The 22,467-nt window shown below is 34.4% G+C and overlaps 1 protein-coding gene and 1 long non-coding RNA gene across 52 annotated transcripts; one reads left to right on the top strand and one right to left on the bottom strand.

Annotated features, from left to right (window-relative positions):
- Nucleotides 1–459: 459 nt before the first annotated feature.
- Nucleotides 460–4,502, bottom strand: LOC114312598 (uncharacterized). 2 transcript variants are annotated; one of them, XR_003646881.2, is made up of 3 exons: nucleotides 3,957–4,502; nucleotides 2,365–2,404; nucleotides 460–864 (listed from the first exon to the last, which is right to left on the bottom strand). It is a non-coding gene; the product is annotated as an uncharacterized LOC114312598 (long non-coding RNA). The 2 variants fall into 2 exon arrangements; XR_014356436.1 differs by having other exon boundaries at nucleotides 4,052–4,502.
- Nucleotides 4,503–4,846: 344 nt separating this feature from the next.
- LOC114301604 (uncharacterized) lies at nucleotides 4,847–19,689 on the top strand. Of its 50 annotated transcripts, none has more exons than XR_014357099.1 (13): nucleotides 4,847–5,275; nucleotides 9,739–9,778; nucleotides 11,133–11,310; nucleotides 11,432–11,506; nucleotides 12,034–12,483; nucleotides 15,945–15,981; nucleotides 16,072–16,272; nucleotides 16,493–16,523; nucleotides 16,704–16,742; nucleotides 17,759–18,184; nucleotides 18,274–18,351; nucleotides 18,566–18,648; nucleotides 19,439–19,689. XR_014357099.1 is itself a non-coding variant. In XM_082909858.1 (11 exons), the coding sequence occupies exons 7-11, from the start codon at nucleotides 16,516–16,518 to the stop codon at nucleotides 19,454–19,456; spliced, it is 273 nt and encodes a 90-aa protein (XP_082765984.1). In that variant the 5' UTR covers nucleotides 4,868–5,366; nucleotides 9,739–9,778; nucleotides 11,133–11,310; nucleotides 11,432–12,483; nucleotides 15,945–15,981; nucleotides 16,072–16,272; nucleotides 16,493–16,515; the 3' UTR covers nucleotides 19,457–19,689. The 50 variants fall into 50 exon arrangements, 1 of the variants encoding a protein (XP_082765984.1); XR_014357096.1 differs by adding an exon at nucleotides 11,603–11,633 and having other exon boundaries at nucleotides 12,420–12,483; nucleotides 16,493–16,742; XR_014357106.1 differs by lacking the exon at nucleotides 16,072–16,272 and adding an exon at nucleotides 11,603–11,633 and having other exon boundaries at nucleotides 12,420–12,483; nucleotides 15,945–16,005; nucleotides 18,085–18,184.
- Nucleotides 19,690–22,467: the final 2,778 nt, after the last annotated feature.

The raw sequence follows: 22,467 nt of genomic DNA, 5'->3' as shown, positions 1-22,467 counted from the left end.
GAAGTCCATTCTTGTGGTTTTGCTGTTGGGTGTTAAGCTGCTAGGCTGCTATGCTGCTGGGTTGTTTGGTGCTTGAATTAGCTTCTTGTTTTCACTAAAGCCTTTACTGCTGGTCTGCTGGTGCTAGAGTTAGCTTGCCCCTCTGTTGTTTGCTTGAGTTAGTTTGCTGGTCTGCTATGCTGCTGGACTGAAGTTGTTTACTTGAGTTAGTTTCTCTCTTTTTGTTTCACTCAGGTTCTGTTTTCTCTTCGTTGGCCTCTCACCAACTAGGAGCTTGGAGCTTCCTCTTTATTGATGTAATTTTCATACTTTGTATGTGTTTATCATCAATAAAGCCTTTTCTTTGCCGATCAAAAAAAAAAAAGTTGAAGCATCTACCACTTTTTTTGGGTAAGTCCAAGGATCTGCCGTTGACAGTGTTTCATTTATAAACATTCTACAACTGGAAATTTGAATTCATTTACATAATAAGTGGAAAATGTATAGATAAAATCACTCATATGTTAGAGATAATTAGGATGCGAGAACTATCTGAGTAGATATTACAGCTTCACCGCTTCCAACATGTAAGTATTCTATGAAGAAAGTCAAATTCTGTGAGTTTTTTGAAATATGCAGTCATCCATAATGAGTAAATGTTAAAGGATGTAAAATGACAGAGGAGAACTAATAGGAGTCACTGAGAATGATCAATACCTTCTAAGTGCTTGGTACTTCATATTATTTGCTTATGCTAATCAATCAAGTACAATTATCCAGCGAAGTTGGTTGTCTTATTCCAGTAATAGCATCACGGATCATCGTGATTGGCCAAGCGGTCATCACTCATCGGGCTTTTGAAGTTATATTCAATAAGAGATGTATCTACAAAGTCATGCGAAAATCCAGATTAGAAGTAATGACGGTACTCATGAACCTTTCATATAGCTTAAAGCACATTTTGCAAAAAAAAGAATAAGTAAGCCAGATGATGTGGAGGCAAGTTTGCAGCAAGGTAGAATTTCTCTAGTATGACATACTCTTGAAAAAACTCACTGATATGAGCATGCGATTTTGACTCATGGCAAGGTAGTTAAGCACTCAAATTAACTGAAATTCACAGCCTTGCCATTTCGAAAGCTGTTCATGTAGGCTATTCTAGAGAATTAACATATTGAGCTTCTTTAATAGTTGCATATGATGAATGCTTTATTCTATGAAGATTCAGAGGAAGAAGTATTTATGGATGTTCCACCAGGCTTTGAAGATTTCTCAGTTGATGGGAGTGTGCAAGCTTAAAAAGGCATTATATGAGTTACAACTAGAGCATGATTTGAGATGTTCACTTGGGCTATGCTTAGATGCGGCTACAAACAGAGTCAAGATGACTATACCCAATTTATTTAACATTCAAATGAAAACAAGGTTACTGCACTCCTTGTGTATGCTGATGATATTTGATATATAAGAAATGTAGGAGTTTGAGATAAAAGACTTTGGTAACTTAAAGTACTTCTTGAGTATTGATGTTGCAACATCTCAAAGAGAGTGTTTATCTCACTAAGAACATACGTTTTGGACCTTCTTAAGGACAAAGTGTGCTTGGGTATAAAGCTATTGATACCATGTTGAAGCAGAATTGCACTGGTTGAAACTAAAGATTCATTTGACAGGGAGAGATTGTGAGAATATCAGTATATATATTGGTGTGAATATTTTATATTGTGTTAGATTGTATGAATATTTTATTGTTAGGTTTATTCTTCTTTCCTATATAGGATTAGGCCTAGAACTACTATATAAATAAGATGTACACATTGTATTGTTTCACAATTGAATATACAGATTATTATTTAGAAACTTACGGAGATATCAAAGGCTGGTTGGTAAGTTAATTAATCCATCTCATACTTGCCTAGATATAGGTTATGCTGTTGGTTAGCCCTGTGAGCCACTATGCATAATCCCATTGAATTGCATATCAGTTTATAGACTACTCCGGGTACTTCAAAAGAAAGAGTTCAATTTTTTACAATATTTGCATAACTTCAATGGCAAATATCAGCATGCAGCCATGCAAATTGAGATTTAAGTAGCTTGGGTTACCAAATGAAAAATGAGATGTTATTCAAATGAATAAAACGCTATGAGATCCATCTAAATTTGTTATAATTCAGTTAGAAATAAATGATGTTGCACAATGGAAGAAATGCTCTAAAAAATTTACAAGAAAACTAAATACAACTAACACATTGTAAATCAATATAATCGAAAAGCACTGTTATATATTTGAAACAATTAAGTAGCGAATACAAATTCAAAAAGCATACATACAAATACAAAACAGAGAACATAAAGTTCAAGAACAGGACATGTATTGTGTACCTGTTATTCCATTCCATGCTTCTTTTCTTATTTCCAATCCCTTCAAAGAGCAAAATGTAATCAACTTCAGTACCACATTATAACAGTTCACACGGTTGACATTAATGATTAGATGAAATCAACGACCACTATTTAAGTTCAAAAAATAAGGGATATTACATCATTCAATATATATATATTTGTATGTGAAAACATATCAAAGTCATATCCATAAACAAGTCAAGAAGCCATCAACAAGCAAGTCTCACTTAGGGAAGGGAAAAGAAATCATGCAACAAATTGATATTGTTAGTGTAATTTATTTAACTTGTAATTTTGTATTATTCATGACACCGACAGTGAAAAGTTAAATTAACAATACAATCCATCATCAACTAATTTGCCAACAAACATTTCAACATAATTTCTTGTTTGAACATGAGAGACGTTTTAAAGATGTTGGCGCACAAATAAAAGCATTTGTACCACATTAGATGACATCGAAGTGTATTAATGACCATCATCTTCACCTCATAAATAATTTTTAATAAGAAATTTAAGCTACTCCTATTGTTTTTGATGTGGAATTGCTTTTGTATTCTAGAAGAAATCTAAGTAGAAACTTCATTAGCTTTTGGGGATTTTTGTTGATACTTACAAATTGTTCACGTGAAATACCAAATATATAGCCAAAGATTACATAGGAAGAAGAAGGAGTTGACCTTCAATAACAGATTCTCTGACATATTTTCAAATCATTTTGAAAAGTGGTGACAATATGTGCAGTGGGATTTGTTCCTTGAATTCTTTTCCTCTTTTTCTTCTGGGTTTTTGATAGAATTCAATTATTGAATATGCCCCATCACTAAACCAAACCAAATCAAAATTAAGTTTTGTATCCTATTCAAGTGAGGTCAGCTACATAAATTATTTTTTACCATTCTACATAATATGCCAAAGTATTCTTCCACTTGAACTAGCATATTTTGAACCTATGAATCATAGCACTTCCAACCTCATCATGCTTAACTTAAGTAACAAAAATGTTCACTATTAGTTTCCCATCACTAAATTGCATTAATAACATTGTTTTTGGGATCAAATGCATATTTCTTGTGAACAGTCAATGTGATCTCTTAGTTTCCACAATTTATCTTACAGTGAATTGAAGAGGAAAAGTAAACAATTGAATTTCAGACTCCAGATCTGGAAAATTTTGCAAATGGGAGCTCCTTCCTACTGTGTCCAACAAAGCTATTCAATCAATCATATGCTAGCGTTTATGCCTTCACAAACAATAAACGTAATCATAAAGTGAAGCTATACTAATGACTTAATTGATGGAAGTAATTCCAAAAAACAAGCCCATTTTACAAATAGCATACTTACAGCAGGAAGTTAAAGACTCCCAAATCCTATCCATGGAAGTTTAAGTACTACTAGTCCTACATTAACAATGGCCACAAACATAATATCCATAAAAAGCAACCTGACTGACAAATAGCATACTTACCGCAGGAAGTTAAAGACTCCCAATTCCTATCCATGCAAGTTTAAGAACTACTAGTCCTACATTAACAATGGCCACAAACATGATATCCATAAAAAACAACCTGACTGAGACAGTGACAATCGTCTCTGCTAGGATTCAGCAATTGAAGATGAAAATTGCTAGCAATGAAAGAGCGTATACGATCCAGGAAATGACCTTGAGGCAGAGCGGGAAAGAGACTGTGATGACAACAAAGAAAGCGGTAACTCCACAGACTACTCCAGCGTGCTCGAGCATGCGGCCTAGGCTCGGGTGCTTGGAAGAAATGTATTTGGCAACAAAGATAAAAGCAAACGCAAACACCATTACCAGACACAGCAAGTGGAAGGTTATAGAGTAGTATTGCTTAGTAGGAGTCTGGGTGGATCAGATGGCAATTTCAAAAGCTGCTGTCAAGCAGAACTCTACGACTAGCATCGGCAATTCAGGAGGAACTTGAACTACTGATTCAGACGGCAGAGGCGGAGGCGGCGGTGCTTGAAGAGCAGATTCAGGCGGTGGCGGAGCCACAACCCGTGGTTCAAACGGTCTCATTTTCAACAAACTCTCACACAAAATGCATACGGCAGCGCTTTACCTTTATATAGTGAGTTAGTTGGGATGTGAGATTTTTTAAAAAGTGGCAAAGCAAAAACAGCAAGGAGAGAGAAAAATACAGAAAGAGACAGTTTTCTTTTATTTATTTTAAAAGAAAATGCATACGGCAGCGCTTTACCTTTCTCTTTTTTATTTCAAAAGTGACAAGAGACAGAGGAAGAAACGTGGAGTTTTATTATTAGGGAAAATTACTTGCCAAATAACCGAGGAGGGTGTGGGAATTTGGTAGGTATAAACCTTGACCCCCAACTGTTCACAAAAAAACAAACCTTCTCCTCCCCAAGTTGAATTGGGATCCTCCCCTTGAGCCCCCTCCTTCATTCCCTCCTTGCAGGGGAATCTGGACTCATGAAATTTCATTGCATCTTCCTCCGAACTGACTATTATATAAAGGTAAAGCGCTTCAGTTTGCAATTTGTGAGTTTGTTGGAAATGAGACCATTAAAATCAGTTGTTGAACTCCCTCCTCCGGTTATGGCTCCGCCGCCGCCTGAATCAGTAGTTGAAGTTCCTCCTGAATTGCCGATGCTAGTCGTAGAGTTCTGCTTGACAGCCGCTTTTGAAATCGCCATCCGATCGAACCAGACTCCTACACAATACTACTCTATAACATTCCACTTGGTGTGTCTGGTAATGGTGTTTGCGTTTGCTTTTATCTTTGTTGCCAAATACATTTCTTCCAAGCACCCGAACCCAGGCCGCGTGCTCGAGCACGCTGGAGTAGTCTGTGGAGTTACCGCTTTCTTTGTTGCCATCACAGTCTCTTTCCCGCTCTGCCTCAAGGTCATTTCCTGGATCGTATATGCTCTTTCATTACTAGCAATTTTCGTCTGCAATTGCTGAATCCTAGCAGACGATTGTCACTGTCAGTCAGGTTGCTTTTTATGAAAATTAATAAGGGGCTAGTAGTACTTAAAACTTGCATAGATAGGATTTGGGTAAAAAGTGGTTTTGTTTATTGGAATTACTTCCATCAATTGTTAGTATAGTTTCACTTTTATCATTATGCGCATTGATAGTGAAGGTGTAAGGGCTAGCATATGATTGAATTGCGCAGGAATTCCCATTTGCAAAATTTTCAGGATTTGGAATCTCAAATTCAATTGTTCACTTTTTCTTTTCAACTCATTGTATGATAATTTGTGAAAACTAAGAGATTGCATAGACTGTCCACTAGAAATGTGCATTATTTGATCCCAAAAATGATGTTATTAATGCAATTTAGTGATGGGAAACAAATAGTGAATATTTTCGTTACTTAGGTTATGTAACGCCCCCAAATTATTACAATAAATCCAATTCTTATAACAGAATGTTAATGGAAATATTATGCTTTCATTCATCAGAGTTTGCATTACAAAAGATAACACAGGCAATATATATTCATAAATGTACATCCTGAATTTATAGCATGTAATACCAGTTAATGATAAACAAAACAAATGCCCTACGGACTTATTACAACAAAAAGAGTCATAAGCTCTGTACATATAAAGCCTTAGGCTTAGACGAACATTAAATACAAATAACACAAAAAGAGCCCGAAGCTCCAAGGTCCTCCCAAGCTACGTCTTTGGAGGAAGCATGTCCTCAGTACCTAAAAATGGTTTTCCAAAGTAGGGTGAGCCAAAACCCAGTAGAAACAATCTAATACAACATATGAGAATTAACAAGATATAAGTATGACGCACATATTCATTATCCAATGACAAAATCTTTATAACTCTTTTCCAAAGCCATGTTATACCAAACTCACTTCTCAATTCATTCATTTTGGTTTATTAGATACATCCACTTCATTCGACCCATCAACAGAGGTTACACCTCTCAAGTTTTCAACAGATGAAATCATTATACAAATACATTCACTTCTATTTGCCATTTTACAGAAATTTCGTCCACGGGAATAGGCACTCATGTATACAAATGGTTTTCGAGACTTTCACCCTGAACACACATGCCAACTTAGTTCAATGGAGTCCATCCCCTTTCTTCTCCTCAAAACATGGAGTACATCCCATTTTTCCTCCCAAATATCATACATATAAAATGTATATCATTCATAATCATATACGATGATAATGGTTAAAGGATTAGTTTTAATTCACTTAATCCACATGCAACGTCAACAACAATCATGACTATCCTCCACCAATAGCCTAAAGCAATTATTTCTAAACAGACTTTCAATCTTTATAACAGATAAATCATCAAATTTCTATAGGTGAGTAATTAAGCAAATCCAACAACACCATTCATGCATACATCCTCCCAATTTCACATTTTTCATGCCAATTTCATTATTTATACAAAATAATTATTCAAGATATTTTAGGAAAAAGCTCCCCATTTTTCAAATATTAACCCAAAGGCCAAAATCAACTATTTTGACACAGGATAACCTCATAACCATTTATACAACCCTCACATAGAAACCCCTTTTTTCAAACTTTGACCCAAACCCTAGGTTTGTTCAAAACATTCCCAAAGTCTCACCATTTTCATACAACAACCTATAACCAAGTTAAAACCCATATTAAGGTGTAGAGAGTCCCTACCTCAAGTTTGGAAGACCAATGGAGCAAGCATGAAACTCCAACGACGCCGAAAACAAATTTCAATCGGTTCAAAGGGAAACTCCCAAGATGCTCTACCCTTTTTCCAAAGACACTAGGGCGGAGAGATCAACGGATCAATGAGAAAAAGTAGAGAGAGAGAGAGAGTATTTTAGAGAGAGAATGTCTCACTTTAGGGTTTTTAATAGAAAAGATCTGAAAAAGTGATGTAAAAAGTCATTTTCGCGATCTGATATACGCACAGCCCGCTCGACCAGAAGAGTTGACGCTCGAGCGTTAGACACAATAAGTTGTTCCGCTCGAGTGCAAGAAGAGACCCGTTTGAGCGCAGAATACACGCCTCCAATACTTTTGCAGACAACAGACAAACCGCTCGAGTGCAAGAAGGGACGCTTGAGCGCTCACCCACTCGAGCGTAGGAAATGTCGCTTGAGCGTAGAAAACACCCCTTCATTATTTTTGTAAACCCTGCTCGAGTGGAGGTCCAAAATTCTGGGCAACACAAGGTTTGAAAACTAAGTAACCAACCTGTTTCAAACACACTCAACACGTCCAAATAACCAAATTTAAGGAGAAATAACAAGTAAAAGACAATGAACAACACTCAGAAACCATAAGCCCGAGTCCGAACCACCACAAGTGTTGGGTCAAAATTGGGATCGTTATAGGTTAGATTATTAATGAGGATGATGAGGTTGGTGGTGTTGTGATCCATAAAATCAAAGTATATTGGTTCAAGTGGAAGAGTGTGTCCAAGGTTTTAAAAAGCGGCCGCAACCGTTACGTAACACCGTTACGTAACGGTTTTGGCGGTTACCGCCACCCGTTACGGCCGCTTTTGCAGTGTGATTGAGATTCACAGGTGTGTTGGCCGTAGCGGTCGTAACGGTGCCGTAACAGCCGTAACGGCATGTTATGTACCGTTACGTAACGGTTCTAAACTGTTTCTTTCGAAAAAACATACAAAAAAAAGCTGAAAATATGGGAAGAGGGATAGAGAGAAGAGGAAAGATAAAGAGAGAAAATGGAGGAATAAGAGATAGAGAGAGAAGAGTGAAGATGAAGAACATGTTATTGATTTGTTGAAGATGTAAGACCTATGCTATTCTATTCAGCTGCTATCACTCAACCGTTTTATTTGTTGAAGATGTAAGATCTATATATTGTTTGATAATAATAATAATAATAATAATAAGTGTGGTCATTATCTATTTGACTTTGTTAAAATATGTATATATATATATATATTTAGGCTCTTATTTATTCTCTTACTTTTGTCATTGTTTATCTTATATATAATAGTTAGTGATTGATTTTTTGTATAATATAAAGTCATTAATTATTAAAATAAAATGTAAAAAACTCAGTTTAAAAATGTGAAATATATTGGATCATACTTAAAAATTTACAAAAATTGATCAGTATTTGTTTTTAACCCAATAAATATGATCATGGAAAAAAAATATGCGTATCGGTAAGTTTTTTTCAAATTGTGCGAAAAATAAAAAAATTCACGGTTCCGGTTACCGCAACCGTTACACTACGGCCTTTACACCCCGCAACCGCAACCGCGTCACCGCCACCGTTACGGCGACCGCAACCGCTTTTCAGAACCTTGAGTGTGTCCGACATATTGACATATTATGTGATTCATATTAATTTACTTATTTAACTAAGCATATAATCATTGATTGAGCAGAATGGTGAAAACGTATTCATGTACCCGACCACAATTGAATGGGATATAAGGCTTAGCTTTGATTTGGTTTGGTTTATTGATGGGACATATTCAATAAATGAATTCTATCATTAAAAAAAAAAAAAAAAAAAAAAAAAAAAAAAAAAAAAACCCAGAATAAAAGAGGAAAAATTCATGGAACAAGTGGCACATGTTGCCACCACTTTTCAAAATGATGTGAGAATCTGTTATTGAAGGTCAGCTCCTTCTTCTTCCTATGTAATCTTTGGCTATATATTTGGTATTTTACATGAACATGACAATGGAATCACAATTTGTAAGTATTAACAAAAAGCCCCTCAAAAACAATGAAGTTTCTGCTAAGACTTCTTCTAGAATACAAAAACAATACCACATTAAAACAATAGAACCTTAAATTTCTTATTAAAATATATTTATGTACTGAGGATGATGGGCATTAATGCACTTTGTTGTCATCTAAGGTTGGTAACAAACTATGTTGCTGCAGTTGGACTATGTCTGACATGTTGGTCACTTGTCTTTTTTTTTTCTTTTTTTATGTGGTACAAATGCCTTTATTTGTGCGCCAACATTTTTAAAATGTTGCTCATGTTCAAACATGAAATGTTGTTGAAATGTCTGTTGACAAATTGTTTGATGATGGATCCTTGTATTGTTGTTATAGTGGTTTAACTTTTCACTGTCTAAATGTCATGACTCTTAGATAATTACAAGTTCAATAAAATGCACTAGCATTATCAATTTGTTGCCGGATTTCTTTTTCCTTTCCTAAGTGAGAATTGCTTGTTGATGGTTTCTTGACCTGTTTATGGATATGACTCTGATATGTTTTCACATACAAATATATATATTGAATGGTGTAATATTCCTTATTTTTTGAACTAAAATACTAGTTGTTGATTTCATCTAATAATATGGTAGTGAAATTGATTACATTTTGCTCTTTGAAGGGATTGGAAATAAGCAAAGAAGCATGGAATGGAATAACAGGTACACAATACATGTCCTGTTCTTGAACTTTATGTTCTCGGTTTTGTATTTGTATTATTCTTCTTGAACTTGTATTCACTAGTTAATTGTTTCAAATCTATGCTTCAAATTTGCATAACAGTGCTTTTCGATTATATTGATTTACATTGTGTTAGTTGCATTTAGTATTCTTGTAGACTAGTAGAGCATTTCTTCCATTGTGCAACATCATCTATTTCTAACTGAATTATAACAAATATGGATCCATCTCATAGTGTTTTTTTCATTTGAATAACATCTCATTTTTCATTTGGTAACCCAAGCTAATTGAATCTCAGTTTGCACGGCTGCATGCTGATATTTGCCGTTAAAGATATGCAAATATTGTAAAAAATTGAACTCTTTCTTTTGAAGTACCAGAGTAGTCCATAAACTGATATGCAATTCAATAGGATTATGCATAGTGGCTCACAAGGCTAACTAACAACATAACCTACATCTAGGCGAGTATGAGACGGATAAATTAACTTACCAACCAGCCTCGGATATTTCTCCCTGTCAAATGAATCTTTAGTTTCATCCCCTAAAGTGCAATTTTGCTCCGACAAGGTATCAATAGTTTTATACCCAAGCACACTTTGTCCTTGAGAAGGTCTAAGGCATACTTTCTTAGTGAGATAAACACTCTGTTTGGGATGTTGCAACTTCAATACTCAAGAAGTACTTTAAGTTACCAAAGTCTTTTGTTTCAAACTCCTTAGTAAGATTGCTATTCAACTTCTGCATTTCTTATAGATCAAATATCATGAACATACACAAGGAGTGCTGTAACCTTCTTTTCATGTGAATGTTAGATAAATTGGGTATGGTCATCTTGACTCTGTTTGTAGCCACATCTAAGCATAGCCCAAGTAAACATCTCAAATCATGCTCTAGCAGACTTTGTGACTCATATAATGCCTTTTTGAGCTTGCACACTCCCATCAACTGAGAAATCCTCAAAGCCAGGTGGAACATCCGTGAAAAAAATTCCTCAAAGTCTTCATACAGTAAAGCATTCGTCATAACTAATTGTTAAAGAGGCTCAATATGTTAATTCTCTAGAATAGCCCACATGAACAGCTTTCGAAATGGCAATGCTGTGAATTTCAGTTAATTTGAGGACTTAACTAACTTGCCATGAGACAATCACATGCTCATATCAGTGAGTTTTTTCAGGAGTATGTGATACGAGAGAAATTCTACCTTGCAGCAAACTTGCCTCCACATCGTCTGGTTTATTTATTATCTTCTCTGCAAAATGTGCTTTAAGCTGTATGAAACGTTCATGAGTACCATCATTGCTTCTAATCTGGATTTTTGCATGACATTGTAGATACATCTCTCGTTGATAACATCTAAAGTAACTTCAAAAGCCTGATAAGTGATGATCGCTTGGCTAGTTGGGATGATCTTCGGTGCTATTGCTGGAATAGGACAACCACCTTCAGTGGATAATTATACTTGATTGACTGGCATAAGCAAATAATATGAAGTACCAAGCTACTTAAAAGGTATTGATCATTCTCAGTGACTCCTATTAGTTCTTCTGTGACATTTTACACCCTTTAACACTTGCTCAATATAAATGACTTCACATTTCAATAAACCCACAGAATTTGACTTTCTCTGTAGAATACTTGCATGTTGGAGGCGGTGAAGCTGTAATATCTATTCAGACAGTTCTCGCATCCTAATCATCTCTAGCATGTGAGTGATTTTATCTGTACATTATCCACTTATTATATAAATGAATTCAAATTTCCAGTTGCAGGATATTGATAAATGAAACACTGTCAATGGCAGATCTTTGAACTTATCAACAACAAAAAAAATGGTAGATCCTTCAACTTATACTAATATGATGAACAAAATATTCCAGTTCAGATTCAGTTACTATATGCTGATATGCCAATAGCTAGGGACCTCAGTTTGCTTATTTAGAGGCTTATTACCATTGACTTTACTGCTTTGTGTGCTATTTAAATTATTGAAAAGCCTTGTTTTTAGTATGACTCTGTTGGGTTCTATGCCAGTTTCATTGCTGACATGAACAATTAAGATTACTGGACAATGTGTTACTCTCAACGTAGCTAGAGTTCTAACCAGCTGAAGCTAGCAGACGCTAATTTTTATTTCGAATCAGCTTGAGGATGGTCGGACTGTGGCAATGCATTTTTCTATTGGTTGAATGGTGGATCATCAATCTTACATGACAATAATATTCTCTGTTGTAGGCAATGTGATGTTAGTTGGCCTTTCTAACATAAATTCTTCAGCTAATTAAGGCGCATTGATGACTAAAGGAAATTGTTTGCTAGTGAAGATCCAGTCATCCTCTGATCAGCCACTGATATGTTGCTTGGGTATTTTTTATATTAACATCAACAGTTAGGAGTGAACAAGGATACATTTCATTTGCATGACAATTTGGCAATTTGAAATATACTCGTATAATCATATTACTGCGCAAGGGATGTTTATCTCTGACTTATGAATAGGGATTTTCTGGCCCACACAACTCTCTCAATTGATTTGTACCCAAAGTTGACATCCTCTTACTTTTGTTTCACATCGTCTTTCCTACAAACCTGCCCTGTTTGTCGTTATGAATTGCCAACAGATGATCCTGCTTATGAGCGGAGGAGGACCCAAAGAGCTGGTCATGTTGATTGAAGTATCCTAAGGTCAGATTTAATCTTGAAGTTTTTCTTGAGCATTAGGTTGTATCCACTGTAGATAATGATGTTGAATAGAGTCCATTTCTATCTTTGAGGATGATTATGTTCTTAATTATTTTGATTGTGATTTATTGAGATTATATATGAATGTTTTGTTGCTCGGTGGTGCTACATGCACCAATTAGTGTATTAACTAGTGTTGGTACTAGTAGTAATTGGTGCATATAGAATTATTCTTTATCGCTAGGGTGTATATTGCAATTTTCCATATAATTCATTATTGAGTTATAGTAGGCAAAGTAAATGGTGCGATTGGCCAACTTAGAGAGAAACAGTTTATTGGCAAAGAGGAAGGGAAAGGATTTCTGATTTGGGTTTAACCCATTTAAACATGTATAGTTCATGGGTCAATCCATTTTATATGCCAAATAATCTTTATAGGGGAAAAAATAGGAAATATGGTTAGATGAATCAATAGTAACCGCAATATTGTGTTAAGTCAATAACAGTCTTCTAACGGTATGGGCTAAACTCAGAGAAAACTCAAGAGAGAACATGTAATATTTTCAAACTAATGTGCTAGCTGTACCTAGCTCAATAGCCAGGCGAGATCAGTGTAATTTACCCTATAAATTACTGTTAACTTCCACCCTTTAGTTCTTCTCATGTCCCAATCACTAACCAACATAAACAAAGAGTAATCACAATTTTTTGTCAAGTCATTAGCAGCCTTCTAACAGCATGGGATAAATTGTTATTTGAATGTAAAACTTGAGGAGGATGGTGTAATATTATTAATTAATGAGCAAGCTGTAATCAGCTCAATAGTTAATATTTACTTCCACCCTACAGTTCTTGGATGAGAGTCATTAGACTCTCATGTCTCAATCACTTAACCATATTATATGTCCTGTGCTGTATCTGAAGATCCCGTTTGTGTCACAACCCAATCCTTGTGATTTTATGCTGCGGTGACTTGAAATCATTACAGTTGTTTATACTTTGGTGTGTTTAAGCTGAGGATTGTTGGCTCTGTCTTTTGGTGGTTGGATTTCTCATAGCCCCTTCCCTTGCAACCTGGTTGCTGTCTTTTGAAATTGGTGCATTACAATCAATCTGTCCTCGAAGGATTTTCTTTATTGGAATTCCCCCTATTGTTCTCTGCTGCCTCTTTTTGTCTCTCGATTGTATTAGAATTTGTGCATTATGAAATTAATCTTTGTAGCCGAAAATCTTACCTCTACTATTTATTTAACTAAGGTCTTCTTAACTGTTCTTCCATTAGATTTCTTTGCCCATATATATATATATATATATAAATTAAAAAAGAAAGAAGACCAAAATACAAAGATTAAAGGATGGAAATCGAATGGCTTTGACTATTATTTGCCTGAATCAAACATAACTAGTAAAACTATAAATTCTATTATTGTTACTATTTTTTAATGGATAAGTTGAGTTCTCTATTGAGTTACAGAGATTTATTTATTTATTATTTTGATGCAATTAAAATATTTTTTTTTGGTTGGATAAATTGCACTGGTTTCCCCCATGGTTACTAATAATTGACAATTCGAGGACCTCCCCCAGCTTTCTAAAATGACAGTAGCCTTTTCGGTTAGACGATGTTAATGGATTTTAGTTATTTTATTTCTGCTTTACCCCTTCAGTTGAGTGGAGATCCATTGCAAAGGCGACTAAAAGCTCCAACAAAGCTCACCCTACTACCATGATCAACAACTCTACATAATGTAGACTTGTAAATATTAATTTCTCTTCCATTTTAAAATTATTGATATCTTGTATTTTTCTATTATCTTTGACTGAAATATATATATATATATATATATGAGATAATAATATATAAAACTATATATTTTGCTTATATCTCCTACATGTGTTTAGTATTTTGAAAATTGATATGTTGGTTTGTTCATTTTGTGTCGCTTGTCCCTGTCTCACAGTAGTGTATGTGAGAGATCGAGGAATTGATCAAAGAGAGAGGAGGGGAGATCAAAGAGGGGGTGTTAGTGGCCCTACTAGAAATATAACTTTTTGCGTCTAATTTTTTGCAACTGATTATTTAACCGTAAAAAAAAAATCACTTTTTACACCAAAATCTAATTTTTCTTACTCCACACGCGTTATTTACCAAAATCCAATTTTACTTAAACTTCACACGCGTTATTTCCCAATGATGTTTCCATTTCGCGCTCTCTTCGGCTGAAGAAGAGACCTCGAACGGTATGTTTCTCTCTCTCTCTCTCAAAGTCTCACACACTCTCTCTCTCACTCGACTCTCTCTTTCTATTCTCCACTCACAATTTTATTGTTCATTTGAAAATTTCGATCAATTGTTGATGAAGATTTGAAGATTTTTATCGATTGTTGATGAAGATTTGAAGATTTCGATCGATTCATAATCGGTAAGCCTAATTTCTAAGAATGAATCCAACTGTCTCTGTCTCCCCTCCGCTGCGCCTCTTCTCCGTCACGGATGCTTCTCTTTCTCGCTCTCGCCAGAGCCGACTATGGAGACCTCCAATTTTTCAATTCTAGGGTTTAATAGAGTATTTATTTTCAAATTCTTGAGATTTCTGGTGTGAAGCGGAGGTCTCGCAGCGCCTCCTTGAAGCTTCTCACTGTAACGATCTAAAATCTACGCTTGATTGCATCTCCGATCGGTTCGTCGATGTCAACTTCGTTGGCGTTGTGTGCTTGAAGGTATGTCGCAATGAATTGGCCAATGAGGTTCGCGTTGAGTATGAAGAGTTCAAGACTGATGTCACGGTGTTTTTCCTTGCTATTCATGCTGGAACTGTGACTTTCATCAGGAAACTACTAGTAATGTGATTTTGGTCTTTGATTTTGATTGTATCTGTTTGATCAACTACTTGTTTCTTGCTCTGTTCTATATCACAAAAGTCATTTTTGATTTCATTCTGCTTATTTTGAAGTGTTTCATATGTTAAAAATGCTCTAGTGTTCGATGTGTTCGTTTACATGTTTGTTTATCTGCATTTTGTTGATCTTTACCTCTCTGTTCTTTGTTTCAATCTCTTCCTATTTTTTGTTTGAATCTCTCATTTTTTCTCACTCTCTCTGCTTTTGTTTGAAATTATTTATGAAAACAAATTGATGTGAATGCTTTTCTAATATGTACCTTCTTAGAAGAGAGAGAGTATGTCCGACGTGTGTTGGACACAAACACGTCACCTTCTTAGAAGTGTCAATGCTTTTCTAATATGTACCTTTGGAATGGGTGATTATCGTATTTAACATTTACTGGTTGCTTTCTAGAGTCACATTTTTCCTTCTAATTGTGGTTTTGAAACTATCTCTAATGACATAAGGAGCCAAATGGTCAGTGCGATGGCACATTTGTTTTGTAATGTAGTTTAATACATCTTTCTTTCCTGAACTACCGAGTCTTTGACAATGACAATTTTCTCCCTTTTATGGAACAGGTCAAATTTTTTGTCTCATTAGGAGGACCTCATGCTGGTACAGCTTCTGTTCCTTTGTGATGTAAGTGCGGTTATAATCTCTTTGTTATTATTGCATCAAACTGAACAACATTTAAAATTCCTTTAGATGTGAAGTGCGGAGAGGATATAGTGCAATGTAGGAAGGGAGTAATAAGTTGGAGATTTATCTGTAACTTGGTGGATTCTAGTACAAGTAGGGGATGGCATATTATGATTATCCCAATTTTGCTGAGAAAGAACAGGGTATAAAGAGGGTATGGCACCATTTGAAGTTTACTTATCTATATAAAAAGAAATAGTTCTAAGGGTGAGTGTCTTATTATTCTCTTTTAAATTTCAATTCAAACTTTTGGGGCAGACAACACATCTCATGGGAACTTTAAATCTCTTTGGCAGAGAGTGTAACTAAATCCTAGTGTTCTATAACTCAAAATCAAATACATAAGCCTGTTGTCGGTTTGGTTTCAAATAAATGTTATAACATTGTAATAATTTTTAATTTGAAACCTAATTTTTTGCTTTTGCAGTCTGGCAGAGGTCTACAGTGCGCATGTCCAAGTATACATCTCTCGAACTTGATTCAGTTATGCAACTTTACTAGTGTTGGAAAACTTTCTTACATGTGAACTTTTGAAGAGAAGATTGGTTGTATGCTTCTCTTCACTTCTTGTCAATTTTAAATCTTATTATGTTCTCTAATGAGACTTAGTGCACTGGATTTTAATTTGTGGGTTGCAGGCTCACTTGGCCCCTAGTGGTTACCTTAAACTACCAACTGTGAGTAATCTTTATTCTCTATCTACAGATGTTATGTGTATGTTTAGAGATGGTGGTTGGAAGGCCCACTAACTAAGTTGCATGGACACCTTAAAATAAATCAAATACTCTTATCGGACACCCGACATTTGGATAAGGGTGTAAGATATGTATAGGATACTTTTCATTGGACATTCATATATTTGTATTTAACACTATTATTATATGCATATATTGTTGTATAATTACTATAAAATGAATAAAATGTCTTTTTGACACTGTATGTTACATATAATATCATTTTATTTCACATAATAGAAAAATATAAAAATATGACTATTTTTTGCCAAGTACATGTATTCTTAAATATGAGGTTTGATGGGTTCCAACCTCTAGATACATACCCAAGTCCATGTAAGATAGTTTGGTAGGTTTGCTTTCAATAAAATATCTATGCATTTTCTAGATTCTCATTGCTTGATCTTTTATGTTTTTGAAATGGTCGTTTCCATCTTTTATAATCAATTTCTGTCTATAATATTATAATAACCCAACCATCTATTGTTCAATCCCATATGCTTGATATTCTATTATGATAATGACCCCACTTCACTCTTTGACTTCTGAAACTATAAATATTTTCACAATCCTCCACCTGATCCTTTAGTTCATATAACAGTCGTTATTCCTTATTTTCATTTTGGACACTTTCATAAAGTTATACATTATCAATCTAGACCATTCCGGACGGTACTTGTAGTTTGTTCATTGCAAGACTAAACATAAAAACCAAGTTTTTAACAAATTTTGTTATAGAACAAGATCACCTTCTAGATGGTTGTTTCATTTGCTAGAAGGTTCTCTATTAAATATAAATATTCGAGTTTTGAGCTTATTATGTAATTTTCGAATGACCACCTTTCAAATGCAACCAAGAAAAGGACTGATGACTTCTGGTGGGTTCTTATTGTTAACTTTGAATGCCCTGGTAACTTTTGTGCTTTACTGATTTTAAGATGATGCTTAATGTTTTGCAGGTATGTACATTATCTCTTGATGAAACCTGGCCTTAATATTGAATCAAGTCTTTAAACTTGTTTAAATGGGTTAGGTGTTCAAGATTTTGGCCTTTTCCATATATTTTTTTAATCATAAAGAAAATAATTTGGAAGCATGAGATTTTATTTTTAGTTCCTTTATCTTTTTCCAATAACTGACGCTTTGAGCTCTAGTTTTGGTTCTTTCGCTCAAGGCATCTTTCTTCTTATTTGCCAAAATGTTGTGTGAGTTTTTCCTACTTTGGAGCTTCATTTGTTCCATGTTTTATAGAAAGTCTTATTTTTCTCTTTACTATTGGATGGAGTGGGAATTTCTTGCCAAACAACTTGCAAGTTTAGGTGCTAAGCTTATCATTTCTGCTCGAAATAAAGCTGAATTAGAGAGAGTCAAGAAACAGCTTTCTGGTATGTCCTTCCACTACGAACTCTAATTCCTTTTGCTCTTATTTTTCTCTTTAACCCATTTTCTTGATATGTGGCTGGCATCTATGCAGAAAATTCAAGTGGTATAATTATATCATCATAAATTTTATATTATGAGATGGCTACAATGACTCATTTTGGAATATAAGGTTCGTGCATAACATGGGTTACTGCTAGTATATACATATTGATAAGTTTTAGTTTATGTTTCTAATGATTCCTTGCATTTCCATTGTTTTTTTCCACCATATCCCTTTTGTTTTCGAAATGCTTTTAAATTGGTTCAATTTTCGAATGATGAAAGCAAAAGTCTTGCCATCTAGATGAAGATGCATTTTTAGCTGATGATGAGCAGTGCTGCAGGGAAGACACCTGCACCAGGTCAGGCCGTATTCTCTGCTTCTAAATTTGCTCTAATTGGGTACTTTCACACTCTGCGTTCTGAGGTATGATTACAATTTCTGTCGTAATTACTGTGGTGCAAAATGCAAATTGCACATTGTACATTCTGCAAATTTTTACCTGACTGCTTGCATACACTATAATACTTCAAAAAAATTTAGAAGAAAGGGCAGCCAATGCTGTAAGTTCCCTAGACTGATGAGATCTGTTGTAGCCATGTACTTAATTTGATGCTTTTCATAGTCACTAAGTTATCATTCTTGAGAGTTTTGAACTGATTTAGAATTCAATGTGGTTGGTTTATTGGCCTAGTGTAAAGGTATCAGGTGGCATTTACTGATATTATTTGTCAGGAGAGCTCGAAAGCATGGACTAGAAGGTTTACTGAAAATTGTTCATTTGTGGCAGTTGGAACGTTTAAAAGTTTGATTAATGAATTGTTCTTCAGATTATTGATAGAATCTTACTTAAACAGGGCAGAAAAGATCAAATCTTTCTTGTTTGTCTTTCAGGATGGAGTACATTTGTTGTCTACTGTTTATCTGTCTTATACTTGGGGATAAAATATTAAATTAGGGAGGCTTCTCCTGCTGGATGACCAGGAAACAAAATGGACAATAATTTTCTATATGCACGCATCATAGATGTTTCTACATGGAACCACTCTTGTTCTGTTTTGTAAATGGCATCTTGGTTATTTTCTGGCTGTCTATTTTGATTTTCATAATTTCTTTACAATGTTTGCTCTGCTTAAGGTTTTATATCTAAAGAAAAATTTAGAAATTGGATACCATGTGTTCTGATCTATTCCCCTTCATAACGTGTATTGATCAGGTGCAAGCTTGGATTTAAGGAACATATATCTCCATGGCAACAAACTAGAACTCAACTGGTACCTTGTACAGTGGTGAACACCAACATTGTAGATTTTGACTTTACTAGCATTCTATTTGGATTGTAATTTTTTCATAAAAGAACTTTTTCCAAGTTTTTAGTTGTAATAACGTTTACATATGGCTCCAATTTTGCGACTCAAATGGAATGCTTGATTATATTACAATGTTATACGATATGAATTCTTGTCATTGCTATTCCTAGAGTGCTTAATGTTACAAATTTTTTATTTATTTATTTATTTTATTTTTATTTTTATTTTTATTATTATTTTTTTTTTGTGACGGTAACAAGATGGTTGCCAAAAATCATGTTAGTGTTTTTCTTTGTTTTTTGCGACGGCAAAATAGCGGTTGCTATAAGTAATTTAGGCGGTCGCGAATAATTTGCGACTGTTGCTTTGCTGTCGCAAAAAGTATTTGCCACCTCTATTTGCTGTCGCAAGGGCCATCACAAAAGGCCTTCTGCGACTGTTTTTTATTATTTGTAACGGTTTATAGCGGTCGCAAAAAGTATTTTTTTTTAGTAGTGTGGTGTGTGAGGGACATTGATTGTGCGATGGCAGTGGCATGAGAGGGACAGTGGTTTTGTGATGGCAATGGTGAGTGAAGGACAATGGTGGTGGCCTGAGTCTGATGATTGCTTGGGATGGGCGTTTTTTTATGGTGGAAGTTTGGAAGATGAGATAGGTCGTCTCTTGTAATTTGTATAGAAGTTTGGTTTTTGATAATCTTCTCTATGTTGCACTTAGTTAAATTATAACGACATTTGACAACAACTCTGTCCAGTGAGCTAGAATTCTTTCTCGTGTGAGTTAAGAACAAACAATTATTCCCATTCATAGACTTTCTTCCATGAAAAAAATTCCTCAACCTTGAAATCACTAGATTCAGGACGTCTAGTTGGTATAAAGAAAGCATGGTATAGTCAAAATGCATGATCGTTGGTTGGATTGGAAAGTATTCCAACCAATTCGGAAATTACTTCCACCACTACCCATAAAAGAAAAAATCCAAACTTTTTTTTTTTTTTTTTAAGTGACAACCACAATATTTTTTTTTTTGGGGGGTAAATTTCAAACGCACCCATGAGGTATGTTCCAGTAGTTTTAGAAATTGGAAAATGCATGAGACCCCCAGTGGGGGTGCTGGGGTCCCTTCTGACTGGTCCAAAAAAATTGTTTTTTTTTTTTTTTTTTTTTCATCCATTGGCAGCCCCCCACGCGGAGGTGGGGGTGCTGGGGGTCCTCACTAGGACTCTTAGAAATTACATCCATGAGGTATGTTCCGGTGGTTTTAGAAATTACATACCAATCTCTTGAAGTTTTTAATTTCATAAGAGATGACTTTTTTTTATTAGTAAATCATTAAGTTAATGATTAGTTTTTAATGATGTGAGAAATTTATTTCAATTAATAATTCAAATAATTTTATTATGAGAATAGTTTGAATTTTTTTTAATTAATTTTGTTAAATAAAAAATTATAGTAAGGAGGTATTTGTAATTTCTCAAATTACAAGGAGTAATTTGTATTTTAAACAAATTTCAAAGAGTATTTTTAAGTTTCTTTTTCTTATTTAAAAAAAAAAAATTCCTGTTCAAGTTGGATAAGTTGTTGACTTGAACTTATAGATTTTATTCACCCAAAAAACTTACAGATTTTTGCATTAAAACTGTAATGACATTAAATCGGGGTGTTTGAGAATTGAATTTTTTAATTTTTTTTATAAAAAGCCGTATAGATAGAGAAAATGATCTGAAAATTTATAATAATTTTTTGTATTTTTAACTATTTAACTCCTCCTTTCCAAAAGGCACAAATCTTTTAATTTTTATTTATTTATTTAGGTTTTCCTTTGGAGAAATACTATGTACTTTAAATATTTTATCAAATTTCTTACATGGGTCGTGACTTATTCAAATTCACATATGTATGAGTCTCACACCAATATAAAAAATTTAATAAAATATTTAGAATTCCTAACATAATTCTTTCCTTTGACCATTTCATTAAGGACTTTTCTTAAGTGTGCCTTGCATATGGTATGCAAGACACTTACACCCTTCTATTTTGCATTTACACATTTGTATGTATTGGGTTATATCAAAATATTTGAAAACTTACACATTGGTGACCTGCTAAGCAGGTCACTTTCCAGGTAAATTAATAAAATAATATATTATATGACTAAAGGTGTAAATGGTCACAAAAAAAGTATAAGTTTTCAAGAAAGGCGTAAGGAATTTCAGAAAAAGGCGTAACTGATTTCAGAAAAGTTACACCTTTTTCTGAAAACTTACGCCTTCTGTGAAATCATTTAAACCTTTTATGAACACTTACTCCTTTTGTGCAAGAATTTTTGGCATAAGATTTATACATTTTGCTTCGAACATACACCTTTTGTGGAAGCCCAACTTAAAGCCTTTTGGAAGTCAGTTATACCTTTTGTGAAAAAATAAATTCATCAAATTTACACCTTTTGCTTCAGCTTATACCTTTTCGTGGAACTGCTTATATTTTTTTTGAAAAGTTACTCCTTTTGTGAAATAATTTTTCTCATAAGATTTATACTTTCTTTTTCTTGAAACTTACCCCTTTTGTGAAAGAGTATATAAGCACAAAAGTATAAATGTTATGTCAAAAATTCTTACACAAAAGGAGTAACTTTTAAAAATTGGTGTAAGTCTTTTTCAGGAAAAGGTGTAAGCTTAAGCAAAAGGTGCAAATTTCATGAATTTTTTTTTCCACAAAAGGTATAAGTGACTTCCGAAATAGGTTTAAGTTGGGCTTTCACAAAAGGTGTAAGTTCGAAGAAAAAGTAAAAATCTTATGCCAACAATTCTTACACAAAAGGAGTAACTTTTCGAAAATGGTGTAAATATTTTCACGAAAAGTATGAAGGAGTAACATTTCAAAGCGATGATAACCAGAAAAGGAGTAACAAAGGGTTCATTTCAAAATGTTCGTA

Source organism: Camellia sinensis, chromosome 15 (genome assembly GCF_055761805.1).
Source record: "Camellia sinensis isolate YWXY chromosome 15, ASM5576180v1, whole genome shotgun sequence".
Lineage (NCBI taxonomy): Eukaryota > Viridiplantae > Streptophyta > Magnoliopsida > Ericales > Theaceae > Camellia > Camellia sinensis.
This window is presented reverse-complemented; position numbering and strand designations above follow the sequence as displayed.

What these genes read in the sequence shown, in the direction of transcription:
- LOC114301604 (XM_082909858.1), top strand. Translation starts at nt 16,516, where the DNA reads ATGTCCAAGTATACATCTCTCGAACTTGATTCA. An exon ending in CATCTCTCGAACTTGATTCA is followed by an intron (nt 16,549 to 16,703) that starts GTTATGCAACTT and finishes TGTGGGTTGCAG; the next exon opens with GCTCACTTGGCCCCTAGTGG. An exon ending in GTTACCTTAAACTACCAACT is followed by an intron (nt 16,743 to 18,084) that starts GTGAGTAATCTT and finishes TATTGGATGGAG; the next exon opens with TGGGAATTTCTTGCCAAACA.